This window comes from Alternaria burnsii (genome assembly GCF_013036055.1).
Source record: "Alternaria burnsii strain CBS107.38 chromosome Unknown 698, whole genome shotgun sequence".
Lineage (NCBI taxonomy): Eukaryota > Fungi > Ascomycota > Dothideomycetes > Pleosporales > Pleosporaceae > Alternaria > Alternaria burnsii.
The window spans coordinates 1,601,271-1,619,367 of NW_024066111.1; the positions used below are offsets into that span (position 1 = coordinate 1,601,271).

An 18,097-nucleotide genomic window follows, 5' to 3' on the forward strand; every position below is an offset into this window, starting at 1 on the left:
ACATCCTTCGTGCTGACAATCTCAGGAAGTTGAACGAGGATTACGTGAATTTAATCACTCGCGAATATGTCCACAGAACATCGTTTCTTGGATAAGATCTCACGGGCACAATCTGCGTTATCCGGATAGTAGAGCTGTTAGTGTCGAGTGAGGGTCCGTGTATGATGATTGGGGCTGTTTTGTGTATGCGTATATTTGTCTGTCTGTCGAACTTGCTTTCGTTAGCAAGGTGTTTGGGTTAGCGGCATTGTATGGCACAAAATTCATTACTTCTGGTTTAGCGATTGATCCCCTGTATGTTTCCCGCCTTATGCTGACAAAGGCGCAATATTAGACTATGCAAGCCAAGGCTACGATCGAGGCTGAGGCTGAGCAATCTGCCCGCATGCTTACCTTGACACAAACACCATCGACCTTCGGATTACACAAGCTACCATTATCACTCGAGGAGTGGTCATCGCGATCAGCTTCCTTCGCCCTGTTTCACCAGAGCACATGCACTATGAGCAAAGCCATATCTTCAGCCAACGCAAAGTCGGATCACTACCGCCACCATCCTCTCAGTCTCACACGGGACCAATTTCGCCTCATTAAGATCAGTCCTGGCAGACTGAACGAAGGTATTCTTTGCCAAGTTCGACACTTCGACAGAGCCGGAAAGGACGCGTATGGATCGTACACTGCGCTATCGTATACTTGGGGTGAAGTGGAGGCTGTAGGTCCAATCTATATGCAAACCGTTGGCGCGAACGAGAATAACTTTCCAGCGCCGTTCACTGTCACGCAGAACCTAGCGGATATTCTGCGCCACATAATTGTTGCAAGGGAGACTGATCCAGGTGACGCAAGATGGAAAGGTTGGTGGTGGATTGATGCATTGTGCATCATCCAGACTGAGAACGACCCCGAAAAAGACAGACAGATAAAGCTTATGCCGGCAACCTACAGCGAAGCGGGGGAGGTGTACGCGTGGATTGGGCGGGGTACCGAACGGACAAACACAGCAATAGACTTCATGGACCGAAGATCCCGCGATGCAGAGTTAGCAGAGCTGTCATCTGCATCTATCTACAGATGGAACCAGTTCCCCGATCTTCCCTCATGCATTGGGGAAGTTTTCGCGCGGCCGTACTGGAGAAGACTGTGGATAATACAAGAGTTGTCTATGTCCTCGAAGAAAACCACGATAGCTTGTGGACACTTTGAAACCTCACTACAAGCGCTCTATGACTACGCTGAGGATGTAGACAGTATGGATCCCGAGGAGCTAGCTTCTGAGCCTCTGCAAATAGCTCGTGAACAAGTAAGAGAGACAGGGGCTGTCATAGAGCTTGTAATGACGTATCGTAGACGAGGCGCAGGTATGTACCTTGCAGACTTGATTGATCGCTCCCGCGACTCCGTATGTGGTATGGACAAAAAGGACTATATCCGGGCCCTCTTGGGTTTAGTGGGACGTGGTCGAGGTCTCCACATCGATGCTTCACAGCATCGATGTCCGTGTTCGATCATCATGGCTGCGATGCAAGCAATGACTCAAGATTTCAAATCTCAAGACTCTCGAGATGCGTTGTTTGAGAGGGGGTATCAGAAAGACATCCGCGAAATTGGTGCATTCATTGCTACTACCCTAAATCACACGGAAACGTATTGTGATGCTTATCAGAAAGCACTGTCTACGTGTCGTGGGATGGCGCTTCACATGTCACTTCAGGACTATCGCGCGTGAGAAGTCTATCAGCCTTCCGAAGCCGCCAACACTAGAGATCAACGGCGGATAGGTGTCGATACAATCGAGAGCACAATTCTCCATAGGTTAGAAGCGGAAGCATGTGCTGGTCGGATGTCTCAGACGTAATCGCTTGGATGTTTGTGAAATGGTGACGACCGAGAGTGGGCCGACGAGCACAGGCCGCAGATTTGACTCAGCTTCATCTCTCGCCTCAACCTGCAATCAACCACCACTGTCACTGTATCTGCATGGACCTGATCATCGCATTGCACTTATGTGTTCTCATTTTCGCCTTCATACCCAATGCAAATCTCGTTCACTCCTTTCAGATTCGAGTCTTCTATGGTCCTAGCCTTTCTCTTCCGCGCAACGACAGAACCCATCTGAAGTACTTCAGCGTGCTCAAAGTTACGTCTAGCAACTCTGATACGTCCAGACACCTGTAATATCTCATTTCTCTCATGGATCGATAAGTCTGTCTATATGCTCCGGCAGTACGTTGACTGACTTCCGGATTGGACCAATTACGTCCACAACACCTGGCGCCTGTCCATAATGCCAATCTTGTACTACCTAGATGGTTCGTTGATATCCATGATCCGCATGTCGATTAAGCTGCACGGCTACCTAAGAGGTGCATGTACGGAGTCGGTGCATATTTCACGCACAGTTTGCACAGAGACGCTTCTTGCTCCGCAAGCCGAGCTGGAGATGAACTACCACAGGCAATATTGCAGTATCCAGAAAATGCTAGGAGCATGGTGCAACAGCTCCAAGTATCACTCGTTTGGTCAACCTGCTCTTTTCACGCATGTATTTGAGCCGCGTCATCAGAGTCCCTGAATTGCAACATACACAGACTATTATTTGTCTATATCTGACCTTCTAGTGGCGGTGAGCGTTTGCGATCGTTTTTCAGGGTCTACTCCGGCCCATTATAGCGAGCCTCACAGTTCACCAGTGCGTATACACATATGAAAATATTTCTGCCTAGCGCGTCTAGATTCAACATCCTCAACTATTACTCTTGAACAGAGCAGAAGAGAAACTAACATTTACTACTACATCAACCAGCTGCGAGTTACACAAGTAACAGGTAGTTATGGAACATGTCAAAGATGTTGATCGACAGCAGAGCAGGTTTGTGATAAGGGCGAGCCTTCTTGGTTGAAAGCTTACAAGATATAGTGTGACTCAGACTGTGTCGGCTTTATCGACTCCAGTTACTGACACTTCGTCTCTATCAGAGCTTTCAGAAACCCCCTCTTCGGAGGTGGGCAGTGTGAGCTTTGGAGGCTCAGGTGTTGCAGACGTGGATGAAGACTCTGCAGGCGAGTACCGAAGCGACAACAACAACACATACGATGACCAGAGGGAGGCCGAAGTAAGTTCTGAGACATCTCAATCTTCACTTGCTGACATTACCACAGCGCACTCTGAAGCATACTAAAATCGCATGCGCAAAGGATCGCCTTGGAGGCACTATCAGCGACAATGTGTATGCTTGTCCACGCTGCAAATCCCATATGTCTAAGAAGTATTCTACAGAGGTCCGCAATTCATTCATATTCCATAGATGTATACTGCTAACGTACCAGCAGCGTCACATCAAAGACTCCTGCTGGAAAGTCTGCGACGAGTGCTGCGAATCCAACAATGCTACGTGTGACGCCTTCTACGTCCAAGACGCATGCAAACATTGTGTAAAGCAGGGATTGAAATGCACCAAACATACCGAACCAATGTCAGATTGTGTCCCTGAGTTGCTCACAGGTGTACATCCGCGGCCATACAAGTCAACTCCAAGGGCTACTCGTGCCGGTACAACTTCGAAGCGAGATAGAGGCAAACGCAAAGCCACCCAGTCACCAAGCGCGAGCCCAAACTCCAAACCTTTCGTCAAACGCTCAGCAGCTGTTGCTGACAGGGAAGAGAGGCGAGCAATCGTCGAACCAGATGATAACGCCGTACGTCCAGATCCATTGGATAAGCCGCAGTTCACTGCAGACGAGAAGGCCCGGGAACGGAAACGTGCTGAGGACAACGTTCCGGTCACTGGCGATCATGTTCAGAATTACCAAGATTTACGATATTACGTTCCAATCGCACCGCCATCTCGACAAACAATCATGCCCCAGCGCAGGCAACAAGGTCAAAGGCTGTCACAGTCGTCGTTGCCTTCGCGCATGCTACGCTTGACGCCCGGTCAGCAACACGATGGTCGCGATGTCGTGACTGTCGATGAAGCTCTACGTCGTTGGCCACAAACACACAATAGTGCCGGTCGTATGTTTTATATCGTGGACGGGAATGGAGAGGTCTTGAGTCAGTCCATGATCGAGGGTAACGAGCTCCTCCAGAACGTACGCCGTCAACAAGCTCGTATTGAAGTATGGGCAGCTCGGTACGACGACGCATTTCGCGTAAACCAGGTGCCTCCACCAGTTGATCCAGTATTCCCACCACAGAACGCTCGTCGCACTAGTTTCAACGAGGCACACCCCCCGGTGTCTCGCTTGAACCGCTTCCGCCCTGTCCAATCAGCCAACTTCGAGATGTATGAAGACGCTGCTCGTCGAAAGCTGCAATCAAAAGACTTTGTTGCTAGTGCGCCAGGATCTCGTATGCCGTCTCGTCAGTCATCGCCTCAACCGTCCCCACATCTAGGCGCGCCGGCACGTCTGCCGTCATCTGAGCAGCCTCGAGGAATAAATCTGGTGCCTCATACTACGAAGGGATACGTTGGTCGGGAGATCACTCAGCCCATCTCCCTGCAACTCTCGACGCGTATGATAGCTGACGAGAACGATCCTGTTCTAAGGCTTCGCATCCACAGCAACACATATGATATCAACAACACCCCAATCTTCTCCATCCTCACGATTCGCGCATCACGAAATTTCGGCCCTCATCTAGACGCCTATTGTCGACAGCGAAACAAACAGTACGGGGTAGATTGGGCGTTCATCTACCGATATGCTCTGGGTGGGCCTTGGGATGTGCAACGCGAACGTTATATCAAGATTGACTACGACATGACTCCAAACGACGTACAAGACACCGAGCGCCCCGAGATTAAACTCCGTGACATGGACACTCTCATGGTCATGAAAGCAAAGTCCCCTACGGCAGTCATGGTCGAGAGTAGTCATGATGGAATCGAGATTCCACAATCGCCTATCGGCTCACAAGTCTCTGAAGAACAAGTCGATATCATCAACGGAGAGACTTCGGTTTATCAGAACGCCGGCACCATCGCGAACTGGCACCGCCTTGTTGATACTAAGATGGTGGAGTTACGTGGTGAGATTGTCGGCCTCAGTCAGGAAAATCAGCTTCAGAAGACAGTTATAGCGCAGCAAACGGAGATGCTCCATGATTTGGTCAAGCGCAACAATGATCTGATACAGGGTAACTATGGCCGTGTAGCTTGCCGTGTTGGACACGTTCTCCCTTCTACTGCTCAATACACCGACAGTCTCGGTACTGCCTCTCAACGTGGTCCAGTAGTCCAGCATAGCCCTTTTCTAGATCGCCTAGAAGCTGTTCGCCAACCTACCGAGCATATCGCATTGAAGAAACCAAACCAGCAATATCGCTTCCCAACATCTGCTCATGGAATGCAAGGTCGTTATCCTATGTATCATAGTGGCGCACCCAAGACATCACCAGATCTCCAGCAAAGCGGTGTACCTAAGATGCATCCTGCGCAGTTTGCTGTCCATGGTTCAACTCCTCTACTTCAAGGTCCCAATGGCGGTGATGATGGCTGGAATATGGACAAAGCTGCATGAATTGCTCGGAGCGGACTGAGTGGCAATATGGCTTCTCGTGTTCCCATCACTGGGGCTGGGAGCAAGCTCAAGACCCACTCTCGATGATGTACTTCACACCTCCTCATCTAAGAGATGTGAAGCGCTAGTGTTATTTGCAGGAGGGTTTGAAGTCCGGTTGCCCATCTCTACATCCTGAACCTTGTGGACGGCAGCGTCTGCACCTCCAGCACTACCGCCACTACGACGCATATGCTGCAACACGACATTCAGCAACGGTCATAGCTACTCTCTGTGGAGACGTGTAGTGTAGATGGTAGGGCGCACCCATTGATACTTCATCATGGAGGTCGGGGGACAAGGTATCTTAGTTGCGCTGCAAACACGTAACGACGCACTTGTCTTCCATGAGCAAGGCGTTTACGATGGTGTTTCTCAACTAAAACACGTTCCAAGAGGCATGATGACTTCTCGTGACATTACAACAGTGCTATGCTAACGCTAAACTGACAAAAATATCCATAATCTTAATGAGCCGTGCCGCTGTACACCTCAAGCCACACTCTCAGCCCAAAACGCCCAGTGTTGTGCCACGAAGTGCGGTATGGCCTTAGTCGCTAGCATACCCATTCGCTTTCTCACACTTGACATGTACCAAATCCGTCTTGCCCTCCCCGTCGACAACAAGCGCTGTCAGCTTCCCTCCACTAACGCACCCCGTATCGAGACCATAAGAGTACTCATGTATATTGAGGCCCTTCTTCCTGTTATGCCCATAAACCACCGTGGCTCTGCCCTCTTGCTTTATTTTTTCCTGACGGTGATTCCAGAACTTTTCCCACGGTGTGCCCGCATGTTTGCTACTCGGGATTCTCGTCTTAAGATCGATAGTGCGCATGTTCATAACATGAAACGGGTCTTGATGTTCGAGAGGCGTGTCGGGGACGAGGCCGGCGTGTACGGTTACGAGGTTGCCCAGGGTCGGGACGGTGCCGACGCGGAGGATGACGGGACATTGTTGGAGATATTCGATTTCCTTCCTTGTGAACTGTTTTGCTAATTTACGCAGCTTGTAGTCGCCGTGCGATTGGCTGACCTGGTCTACGAAATCCACTTTTGCATCGGGAGAATCGTCGGGGCTGAATGTGAGGACATGACGATCTTGCGCTTCGGCAATGGAGAGCAACAGTTTGTCTTCCCAGTTACCGCGTACGCAGGAAGCGCCGATCTTCTGGGCGAGCTTGATGACGCCTGGCGAATCGGGGCCTTTGGCTATCATATCGCCAGTCAGCACGAGGTGGTCGTGCTTATGGTTGAAGTCGATCTTCTTGAGAAGATGCTCCAGTTCCTTCCTGCAGCCATGGACATCGCCAACGAAGACAAGTCTGCTATGCTTCTTAGGCAGGTGCTGCTCATCCATGTCGCTGACCTGTATCATGCCTTTGAATTCTGGTCGCACATTGCTGCCGTAAACCATAGTTGGTACGTTGTCCATGGCGTGTATCTCCATCTTGTGTTCCGTCCGCTTGGGACCCAGGTATGTAAACCAACTGATTATGAAGAGAATAGCGATTACAAGATATGTGCCACTATGGCGCTTTATCCGCCGCGGGATTCGATCGGTTGTGCGTGTGATTGCCGCCTGAAACTTGGGCGGAATCAGGAAATCGTCGTCGCGGGCGTAGAAACCGTCTTCTTCGTCTGACACGTCAAGGTCGTCACGATAGTCTGGTATCTGCTCGATGAGGGGTCGTGGCCGGTTTTGCGCATGCGCATAGGGGTGATCACGATACGACGTCATCGCAATACGTGGATCGAGGGAGACTTTTCAAACTGCCTGCGTCTCTCAGGATCCTTCTCACAGCGTATAGTGCAGATTTCGAGTATGGCGGTGTATAATGCGAAAGTGGTGAAAGCGCTATGGCACTCCTTTCTTTTATGCTGGCCGAAGAGTCATTTCCGCGTGGTGTTTGTTGCTCAGATCCTTCCTGAGATGACGATTGAGGACTCAAAGGGGCAGTGTCGACGCAGAAGTATGGTGAAGTGCGTCCGAATCTCTGCGACGCACGACTACGTGGGCGAAAAGCCCTCATAATAAGGCCGCTGCTGTTTCGCGTTTCTCGAAGACCATCTAGCGTTCCTGGCTGACCCCAGCGTCGATCCTAGACACGTGCCGTACTACCGGCACCCAGACTTGGCAGAAATGTGGGCCTACATTTAGGGGTACACGCGTAACCCACGTATGCCAATAAGCTACTCTACGGTAATAAGCCACTTCACGGGATTATCGTGAAAGACACGAGACGAGCTAGGCTAGCGTTACTCACCCTGTGGTTTGAGTAGTACGCAGGACCGGACACATGACGATATGTTGCCTGCCTCTTCTTCAAGCTTAGCGTGTCTGACTAGGCAGTCGCGACTTCTGGAAGGATTCCTTTATGCCTTGACAATCAACATGTTCCAATTTCATCTCCAAGTCACACTTGCTTTTTGTCTCAGGCTTGACAATGCTGCGCTCTAAGAGACCAAAGGAACCCAACCCCCTCAAGATAATTATCTTTGGTGAGGAGCTTGTCGGCAAGACATGTTTTATTGACATGGTACGCAACCCTTTCGTCAACATCCTGTACAAGCATCGTTTCTTCAATGTCAAGATCACCAATTCCAGCTGCAGTTCCTCGAAGGCAAGCACTTTATCAGTCATGGTCCCGTCGACTCCGAACCACTTTCAAGAACCATCTCGTATGCAAACGAGACCTGGAGCTTTTCTTTCATAGATTTGAACCTCAACAGCGACATCTCTCCCAGATACCGCGAAGTCTTGAATACTTATATAGCCAGCGCGGATGGGGTTGTTCTGTTATACGATGTTACGTCTCTGTTTTCCTTTGATCACCTTATCCAACACACGTATCTGCAGATCTGGCAGTGTCGCAACACCGTCTTCTTCAAGGATGGCGCAGAAGGGAGGATGCAAGGATTAAAGAAGAGGTTCGGGTGCGTGGTAGTCGGTAATAAGAAGGACATCATTGACAGGGACGAAGGGAAGAGGCAAGTGAAGAAGGAAATGGCAGACCAGTGGGCTTCGAGCCAGGGTTTCCGTCATATCGAAATCAGTTCAAATGAAAGGAAAGAGGTTGAGGATGCTGTACAGGCCCTGGTGGATAGTATGCAGAGGGCACGGAGAATGGATGCGAGAGATATTAGAGACAGCAAGAGCGACGTGAAGGGGTGGAGCAAGAAGATTGGGAAACATGTCATCAATGGGTAGTTCAAAGCTTTCGCAGAAGAGTACTATCAGATCTTTCATCAAGCATACTTCGGACCAGAGGAGCTACACGATTTCAAATACCACTGCAGGACCATGACGTAGCATCGGGCTTATCTCCGCACACGCCAATACATCATCCAAACCACGTCCCATCATGTCCTCACCATTCCTATTACGTTCCAATTGTACCTTTTGAGCTCCTCATAGACATACAGATACAAGAGTATTCAGCGAAGATGTCTACTTCCAGCAACGGAACGTCCCCGTTAACTCTCATATCAGCAACGCCATCACCGTTTGCACGCATGAACCGCATCGCGCTCACTCTAAAAGGCATACCTTTTGAACTTCAAAACGAGATACCCTGGCAAAGTGCAACAGAAACACCCAAATACAACCCTTTGGAGAAATTACCCATCTTACTTTTCCCTGATGGCCGACCACCCGTATACGATAGTGCACACATTCAGGAGTACATCGTGCGCAAGTACGCCGACAAGGGACCAAAACTAATCACCGACGACGTCGACCTTGACTTGCAAATTCGACAGATCGTCGTCCTCAGCGAGGGATGTATGGACGCCATTGTGATAGCTCGATTCGAAGGCCGACGCGAAAAAGAAAAGCAGTCTCAGCTTTGGCTCGGCAGGCAGAATCGCAAAATTGACGGTGCGATGCGAGCTTTTGATGAAATGATACGGAGTACAAAAGAGAAAGGGAAGGTCTATCTTGTTGGCGATGAGTTGACCATTGCCGATATTGCGGTTGTGTGCACTGCTGGATTTATCGAATTCGCCGAGATGAGGCCTGGATGGAAGAGTAAATATGAGGTATTGGCGCAGTGGTTTGAGGAATTAGACCAGAGGAAGGTGTTTGCAGAAACGAGGCCTATAATGTTCAACTTGAGCGAAACTATAGTATAGTAGATAACATCGTCTTTGTAAGATTTATAAGCGTTGACAGTTCTTGATCACACCTTATTTTCTAGATGGCTCATCTCCCGGTGGACTATTGTCTTCGTTCGTGAGCTCAATCATACTTTCCGTACCAATCTCCTCGTTCTGTAGCTGAAATGGGTACCAGATATAGAAGCTGATCATGACCAGAAGCATCAGAGCACCATCGAAAACATATACCGGCCACTCGTTCAAGAACAGGTAGCTATCGTGCCCGGCAATGAACTCGACTAGCCGGAAGATGTTACGAATAGAGATGATTACAGAAGTGCCATACAACATCCAAAGCACACTCTGCCAAGGGACATGAACATGTTGACCAGAATTGCGGAGATGAAGCGAGAACTTGCGGTGGAAAAGTATACAGCACCACATGAAACCTGCAAAAATAAGAACTTGTAACCCCAAACCCGTTACAATGACACCGTTGCCAGCATTCACCAGCTTTGGTTTGGGTAGAAATCCTGCTCCGGTCGACTGTATATTGAGGCAGAGAAGATCGCCTGCAACGAAGATCCGTGTGCACCATCGAGGGGAGAGGTAGGAGAATCGTTCGCCGTGGGTAGCGCGTACCACGCGCGAGTATACCATGTACAACGTCCCGGCGAACAGGCACGGTGGAAGGAGTAGGAATATTGCTTGTAGGAGGAAAGGAATGAGGGAGCCTGTATGGTAGGTTGCTATTGCGCGGCATGCATAGCCAATGGGCTCACCTATAGAGAAGTCAGTTCAGTGATGTCTAGACGTGTCACATTCGACAGTAGATCAGTTCGTACAGAAGCCGCCAGTGATGAAGGGTATAGTATACCACGTCCGATACCTGTGCATTCGGTAGGCATGCGCCAGGGTTAAAACGAAGAATAGAACACCAAAAGTAACAGCTGCCGCGAAATTAGGCACATATTTCCAGAGGTATGCACCTTTGTAAGTTTCAAGGACAGGCATGATCGGATGCTGCGCCAGACAAAGAGATAGAAGTGAAAAAGTAATGTACAGCACCAAGCTTTATCCGGGGGTTGAAAAAACAGGTGAATAGTATGAGAGAGAACACTTCAAGTAAGGGAAGCCAAAGTGTACTTGCGTGAGATGAATACGTTCACCCAAGCGTTTCCGTGCCCTCTTGCTTCTATATCTGATTCAGCCAAGAGCTTGCCTTCTGATGGCGATTCTGCTCGGATACGCACAAGGCGAAATTGTACAGCAATTGACGCCTAGCCGCATGGCTTGAGAGTAGGTGGCTAACCGAAGTCAGTGGAGTTTGCGAGCTGGTATTCATACTTCGTCCGTGCAAATATCCCGTTGCGATCAGGATGGGCCACCGTAGTCATCAGATCCAGTATGTTGCCGTTGGGTTTGTAGGGGAGATGGGTTGGAGGGCCTTGCGCTTACCCAAAGAAGTCGACACGCGTGTTACGTCACCCGAAACATCAGGCCTCCAGCACCGCCAAGTCTCACTGGCCGTCCAGGCTTTCAACCGCTGCGAATATGTAATACGCGTGTTATCCTGGTCTTTCGCAGCCATGGGACTAAGATGCTTCGGCGCAGTCATAGGAAGTCGAGAGGCGGATGCTCGGAGTGGTACGTTCTCGGTATTCCTTTTCCGCTTCAACAATGCCCCCTCCACATTCCTCACTTGACTGATACGTGACTGTAGTAAACGACGGCATGTAAAAGTGCGCATTACTCTCCGAGTCTTGTTGTATTATACTGATCGAAGCTTCGTTATCTCTAGTGCGACGAGAACCGCCCCAAATGCAGGCTATGCACTGTTTCCGACCGGGAGTGCAGCTTCTCATCTCCTTCGACTCTAGATACACGTTCTCGATCTGTGGGTCCAGGAATTCAGTATGGCCGTACTATTGCGATGACGCGAAGCAAAGCCCCTTCAAAACCTTCTATGCTCTGCGCTGGGCAGTCGACAGTCGATGAATCTATCGATGATGGTCATGTCTACCAAGAAGAACCTGTCAATGTGGGTCACATGGAGCTCCTCATACACGCAATGCTCAACGAAGAGATGTACAACTTTGCGATCGGGTTTGAGAAGTTTCATCGCGCTGGTCTCGCCCTAGGTATGGAGACGGCTTTGAAGGCACCATATCTTATGCACCAAATTCTAGCTTTCTCCTCCTGCCATTTGGCACATGCGAACCCGCACTGTTCAGCCTATTACCGGAATCAGGCTGTAACTTTGCAGACACGCGCTGTTTCGATTTTCAATACGACTAGAGCCGAAGTGAACCAGCTGAATTGCGTACCGATGCTACTCTTCTCGTCCATGCTGGGTCAGCATCTACTGGCGGAGATACTCGCAGTACAGCCCTCAACCGACATGGAGGTATTCATTACGCACTATATTCAGTGTATAGAGATGCACAGAGGAATCTACACCATTGCTACGTCCGCGTGGTCACTGCTGATGAAATCGGAACTCGAGCCTATACTGTCCATGAGCAAGAAGTTCACTTCGCGGCAGTCCGAAGGCGATGACTGTTCAACGGTCGTCAGTCTTATTGAAAATACGGATGGTATGAGCGCAGAGGAAAAACATGCTTGTCGAATTGCAGTCCACTACCTGCAAGTCGGGCTCGATGCAGTACGAAGGGACGAAGATTCGCCAATCAGTCAGTACCAGATGATCTGCGAATGGACTATGTTGATCCCTCCGGGATTCACCAGACTCTTGGCCGCGAAGCAGCCCGTGGCATTGGTAGTGCTTGCACACTACGCAATCTTACTACACTTTGGCAGGCGTCTATGGCAGGTTGGCGATGCGGGACTTCATATATTGGCAATCATTGACAAGTATCTCGGATCTAAATGGGATGCTTGGTTGTCATACCCACGGGCAAGAATTACCAGTCCAGTCTTGCGGTAGGTTTACGTTCGCCCGCAAGGCTGAAGTGTCGCACGCCACCGTGGTACAAGGCGACCAATTGTGCCCGAATCGATGCTTCATCCGCCTTCCTCTTGTCTCCAGCTTCTTAGCCTGATAAACTGTTATTGTTTCCGTATGCGAACCTATGATGGTGCTCCAATTTACAGGGCGTAAGTAAGCTGTGCTTCGCCAAGACGTATATCCACGGGAACTCCCACCAACCATCTACAAGCATGTGCCAAACCCTCTCACCAGGCCCAAGAATGGATCCTTAATGGACAATAGCGATCAGCAGACATATGGCATATCTTTCGATGGACCATATGTGCAGCACGGTCACCGATAACACCCTCGGTTTGCTTACACTGCGGAATTCTTAAATCGCTTCCAGGACTGTCTCAATCCTTTCTTTGAGTCTCTGATCATCTTGAAGCTCCAGTATAGATAGGTCATCTAATCATTCTACTTTCAAGCATCTGGTACCACTGTTCTAAGATCGTGAGTCTGAGGTTGACTTCCCGACTCGGATAAGGCTCTGAGACGCCACCAGCACGTGCTTCACCTACAACCGCATGAGTGGATGTGCGGAAGGAAGGCAAATACCGGTCAGACCAGTTCTAGGGAAAGATGCGCATGATGTGATTCGAGAGAAGTGTGAGGGTACATTGAAGTTGTTGAAGGAATGGGAGGGCGCTGCTACCAACACGGACTACGATCAAGAAGTAGTCTCACTGGTATCTAGATACCGCCCCTTTTTTGTGAGTCTCCTTCTCATTCGCTCTCATATCATTTGCCCAAAATGACACCTGGTGATAGTATGAAGCTTTCATCCTGATGATGATTGAGTTCTGCGTCTTGAGTTAGGCCATCGGCGATGCTTGAGCTGGTGGAAATCTGACAGCGCATAGGATATGGTGAAGTAGGTAGTGCTCGCAAACCATCACCAGGTTACAGTATTGTAAAACTTGGCTGTCTAGTGCGTAAACTATATCCTACTGAACTGCCCTGTGCAAACAAGTTCTGGATCAATTCTTCAAGCGTCTGAGTCTGGGACAGTGTTGCCATGGCTGCACGCACCCAATCCTCTCCGCAGTTCTCTGACTAATCTCATTCGTCCATCCTCTCAGCCTAGCCATTATATTCATCCGGGCTGACATCGTTATGGTGAATTCACTAACCGCATGAAAGTTGGGGCCTTGAAACCGACATCCGAGTTAGAATTCGCTGCCTGTCCTCACGCGTGAATGGACCTGCAGCTTGCACAGTGACTACCTGGGTATGCAGAACCTTGGAAGGATGCATTAATTCAAAGGTGCCTAGGTAGAGGAGGAACTCGGAGTATAGGGCCGTCATGCTTCCTGCGGACATTCGACATTACTCACGAATGACACCATTTATGAGGCGTTACCGGTTGCAGTACCTAGGTAGCTTCCCCAGTTCCTGCGCATACTAATAACGCCATACAGAACACGGGAATTTGACAGCTGCAGCACGCCTAATCTCCGTGTACCAAGTCAAACGTCTAGGCAACGATCGCCCAACCAAGAATCCGGGACCTGGTACATTCATAGTATAATCAACCCACCACTCATACCCTTTCTAATGCCCAATGTAACGCTGGAAATGGCATTTTGTCCAAATGCCAGCCCTACAACATGTCGTGTATGGCACAGAAGGAGCAGCACGCAATAGTGGGGCCATGACAGGACGATTTGTGGCTTGTGATCTCAAACTTTAAACTCTGCTTTCTGGCCATACAAGACACTGTTCGTCCACATCCGAGTCAGGAACGCGCCATGCCCCACCGCCACCATTCTGTTTTCTCGCGTCAAACGGTTGGTGATCCCCACTTTCCACATCCTTCAGCTCATACGACTCATTCTGGATAACGGCCCCGGTGGGGCCTCCAGCGGTTCCCTCCTGTCCGTTGTTGCTATTGCTTTTCCCGCTACCATGGCCATAGCTTTTCATGATGCTGCGTTCACGACTATGGTACTGATACGAGCCATTATGCGTACGATGTCTCTGCGCTTTGCTGAAGAGGGCTTTGGTGGCGGGAGTAGAGGCACAGAGGATGCCCACGTTAATTTCGACCATACTCCATACGTTGATGGGAACGCTGTCGAAAAAAGGATCCTCAGATTCCGTGTAAACGCCAATTGAGTACAGGCGCACGATCGATGCAATGCAGCTGAACGTACCGAGGCTGAAGATGATCACAAGGGCGAATTTCTCTCGTCTCGGGCGCTGGACTTTGAGCAGTGTAGTTATAGGAAGAAGCAGAATCCAGATATCGGCAATGATATTTACAGCGCTCGTTGCTTGAAATATTGTTAGGAAGTGACTAGATAATAGACAGATGCACCTACTGTAGAAGAACGCTGTCGTGTTGATACATTGGCCTGAAATCTGCCCGGCCAAGTCCCACATCTTATGTAGTGGAACACACTGTGCCAGACATACAATTACGCAGACGACACCGAAGGTTACTAGGAAGTAGATTGTGCCTTTGCAAAGGTACTCGAATCTTTTCTCGACGGCTGTAGAACTGATCAGCAATGTCTTCTTGTCAAAAGGAACGAGACTGACCGATGCGTAAGTAGAAGAACAAAATCGAGATTTTGATAGCATTGATGATGAGATAGTAGACTATCTCTATCGCAAGTGTTGTTTGAATTTGGTTCAACATCTGCTGGAGCTCCAGAACCTCGCCACTAAAGCCCATACCGTTATCGCGCAAAATGAAAATGGCGACAAGATAGGCGACTGTGAACAGCTGCTGGAGTTAATATTTGAGTGGAGGATAGGCGTGTTGACTTACGAGCGCGAATACCATAGCATAATCATCTTTGCCTGTATGCTGCACGATGAAGGTACGGGTGTAGAGTCGGAGAGCGACACATATAACTGATAACGATTAATACAAAGACGAGCTCAATTGCCTGATCTTTGCTTACTTGAAAGTATCGTTAGAGCTGTAGAAACTCCTACGCAAATGTCTTGGGTTACCTGCCCCATTGTGGTGTGGATCGGGTGTCAATCAAACAAAAAAAGCAAGAACATTGATGCAATGCAACACATCTGTGACTCCTCGAGGCCACGGCCTGTTAAAAGGATATGAGACATTCCAGTGGCTCGTCTGTGTCAGAACTTACCCGCCTTCAGTATACACAAGCGTCGGTAGGTCACATAAAGTTTGTAGATGGAGGCCCTACCAGCAGCTCCCGACATTAACGAGCTTGCGACATGCGAATCCATGCAAGAGCACGGCTCAAACGCAGGACGAACGGAACATCTATACGCGTAAGTGATAGATCATATTTCGGTGGCTATCCACTATACTAAGCGATGCTATAGCCGTAGAGTCGGGGCGGGGATAAGCGAGCCAGCCGTCGATGTGGCGTAGGACCAAGGATCTGGACAGCGGACAATGTTGCAATGCAGTTAGTGACAGGCCAACAAAACAGATGTCTGGCCAATAAACATCCACCAGGATCAGGAGAGATCGAGAGTAGTGAAGGGCTTTTTGAAGTGGATGTGGCTTTGCTGTTGTACTGTGTTGTGTAGGCTACGAGACAAAGCTGGGGCCGAACTCATCGGTGCAGCAGGAGCCCGCCAGATATCTGCAAATACATGATAGTGTCCGCGGATATCTACCTATGAATCTTGTCACGTTGTAGATGGAAGAACTTTACGGTCTTTCCGCATTGTCATGCCAACCTCCATCTCTTTGCGAACTCTATCCCTTCCGCCAGTGTGCCCACTCTTGCGTCGATAACGTATCCTTGCTCCGCGAATCTGATGCATTCATCATAGAGATCTTTAAGCGGAACGGAAAATGTCTCTATGAACTCGTTCTCTTCGAGCTCCGGCTGTGGGTTTTGGTTCTCCGGCCGAGACATGTCTACCGTGACGTGGATCATTCTGAGGTTGGTATTGCAGAAACCTGGATCTAGATAGATGTTAGTATGTGAAGTAGAGACAGTCAGCAGTGTTTGTCATTTGGTGGACATTATGGTGAAGGGCGAGCGCTACATGCGCTTCCTACGTAGCGGTATGACGAGGACACCACCATGGACAGGACACAAGATCCGGTGGATAGCGAATGCGACTCTAAGGCTTTACTTACCATTAAACATGATTGGAGTAGTTCGAAACTGAATTCAGAGACATAGAATTAGCCCAAGTTGCGTCTGCAAAAGAAGAGCTTGCATACGGTCTTGTCTGACACGAGTTCCCCAATGTACCCCGTCTCTTCCTTCAGCTCGCGGATGGCGCAGGTTTCCGGGCTTTCATCGGGATCCATCAAGCCAGCTGGAACTTCTATGACGGTCGCATTGACTGGTGGGCGCCATTGCTTTTGGAGGATGATCCGAGGCTCATCGTTTGGTTTCGCCGGGTCTTGAAGAATTGCTGCAACACCGACGCCATCGATGTCGGATCCCTTGGGTCGAGTGAGACGCTCCCCAGACTCCCATGTGCGCTCAACACCTTTGGGGTCAGTGTAGGTGATTCTAGTGATTGTCAGTCAACTTTTGACGCAGAGTGGGGGTGTTTTCCTTGTTCTTCTAGCTCAAGCGCGAATGCCTTTTGTGCTTCTAAACTCATGAGATTGTCTAACGACCCAAGAAAATCCGAGCACGTGCGGGGTGCGACATTAGCTAAATACTTACTTCACAAGCGTTGCCCATTTGGCGTCTTTATTGTCCAGGGGCTCAGTCTTGATCACCTTGGAGTTGTCGGACGATTCGTCTTTCGAGGCCATGATAGTGGTATGATTCGGAGTAAACTAGGCTGCTTGCCAGTATCGCGTTAAATAGTATTGAAGCTACGCGAGGAGCGCTCTTTGAAAGGGTGACCGCTGGACAGGACGTGTATGACGCCATACATCGTCGCGAGCTGCCAAGACCCACACCCAACATCTTCAATATCCATCTGTCAAGATTCTCCAGGAGCGCGATCCAATTACGTTGCTTACCAGAGGATCACAGATGCCAAAAGTCTTTTCTGAAAGACAGCCTGTTGAGCATTCCTAATTGTTTTCGCAGACAGTGGGAGGTCAGGTCGGAAATAGGCGCGCTCTTTGCTTGGCCTCGTACCTAAGACGGAACTTGACTATCGCAAAGCTCGAGCAGGCCTGGACACTTGCTTTCTAGATCTCAATACTCACCATATGCATCGCACAATAAGCTGCTCTAAGTCTCTGACAAGGTAGGAAGCAAGTACGAGTGGAATCTTGGCATTACTGCGACAAGAGAGAGCGGAGGCTTGGGCATGACCTACATTACGATGGGACCGATGCTCCCTATGACACCATCACACAGAGCCTCTCGAGACGATGCAGCCGCGGACTGGAAGTTACAATCGATAGCGCGACGAGATGTCCACAATTGGTCCTTGGCTAGCCACAAGCGACACCCTCAAAAACTGCAATCTCCTATCTAGCACTTTATCCCTTTTCGCATGACGGGATAAGATGAGTTCTGG

The 18,097-nt window shown here is 49.5% G+C and overlaps 7 protein-coding genes across 7 annotated transcripts; 4 read left to right on the forward strand and 3 right to left on the reverse strand.

Moving 5' to 3' along the window:
• Window positions 1–337: 337 nt before the first annotated feature.
• Window positions 338–5,526, forward strand: GT037_004703 (uncharacterized protein; the record flags this gene model as incomplete). The annotated part of the gene is made up of 5 exons (XM_038929750.1): window positions 338–1,303; window positions 1,351–1,361; window positions 2,921–3,116; window positions 3,163–3,282; window positions 3,334–5,526. The coding sequence occupies 5 exons, from the start codon at window positions 338–340 to the stop codon at window positions 5,524–5,526; spliced, it is 3,486 nt and encodes a 1,161-aa protein (XP_038788022.1).
• Window positions 5,527–6,115: 589 nt separating this feature from the next.
• On the reverse strand, window positions 6,116–7,306 carry GT037_004704 (metallo-dependent phosphatase; the record flags this gene model as incomplete). The annotated part of the gene is made up of 1 exon (XM_038929751.1): window positions 6,116–7,306. The coding sequence occupies one exon, from the start codon at window positions 7,304–7,306 to the stop codon at window positions 6,116–6,118; it is 1,191 nt and encodes a 396-aa protein (XP_038788023.1).
• Window positions 7,307–8,012: 706 nt separating this feature from the next.
• GT037_004705 (uncharacterized protein) lies at window positions 8,013–8,776 on the forward strand (the record flags this gene model as incomplete). The annotated part of the gene is made up of 2 exons (XM_038929752.1): window positions 8,013–8,105; window positions 8,174–8,776. The coding sequence occupies 2 exons, from the start codon at window positions 8,013–8,015 to the stop codon at window positions 8,774–8,776; spliced, it is 696 nt and encodes a 231-aa protein (XP_038788024.1).
• Window positions 8,777–9,012: 236 nt separating this feature from the next.
• GT037_004706 (glutathione s-transferase) lies at window positions 9,013–9,699 on the forward strand (the record flags this gene model as incomplete). The annotated part of the gene is made up of 1 exon (XM_038929753.1): window positions 9,013–9,699. The coding sequence occupies one exon, from the start codon at window positions 9,013–9,015 to the stop codon at window positions 9,697–9,699; it is 687 nt and encodes a 228-aa protein (XP_038788025.1).
• A 54-nt stretch (window positions 9,700–9,753) lies between these two features.
• On the reverse strand, window positions 9,754–10,677 carry GT037_004707 (uncharacterized protein; the record flags this gene model as incomplete). Its single annotated transcript, XM_038929754.1, has 2 exons — window positions 9,754–10,445; window positions 10,509–10,677. 2 exons carry the CDS (start codon window positions 10,675–10,677, stop codon window positions 9,754–9,756), a joined length of 861 nt encoding a protein of 286 aa, XP_038788026.1.
• Window positions 10,678–11,596: 919 nt separating this feature from the next.
• GT037_004708 (uncharacterized protein) lies at window positions 11,597–12,610 on the forward strand (the record flags this gene model as incomplete). The annotated part of the gene is made up of 1 exon (XM_038929755.1): window positions 11,597–12,610. The coding sequence occupies one exon, from the start codon at window positions 11,597–11,599 to the stop codon at window positions 12,608–12,610; it is 1,014 nt and encodes a 337-aa protein (XP_038788027.1).
• A 1,734-nt stretch (window positions 12,611–14,344) lies between these two features.
• Window positions 14,345–17,375, reverse strand: GT037_004709 (adp-ribose pyrophosphatase; the record flags this gene model as incomplete). The annotated part of the gene is made up of 9 exons (XM_038929756.1): window positions 14,345–14,931; window positions 14,980–15,150; window positions 15,200–15,386; window positions 15,432–15,517; window positions 15,766–15,905; window positions 16,331–16,562; window positions 16,740–16,767; window positions 16,827–17,124; window positions 17,284–17,375. 9 exons carry the CDS (start codon window positions 17,373–17,375, stop codon window positions 14,345–14,347), a joined length of 1,821 nt encoding a protein of 606 aa, XP_038788028.1.
• Window positions 17,376–18,097: the final 722 nt, after the last annotated feature.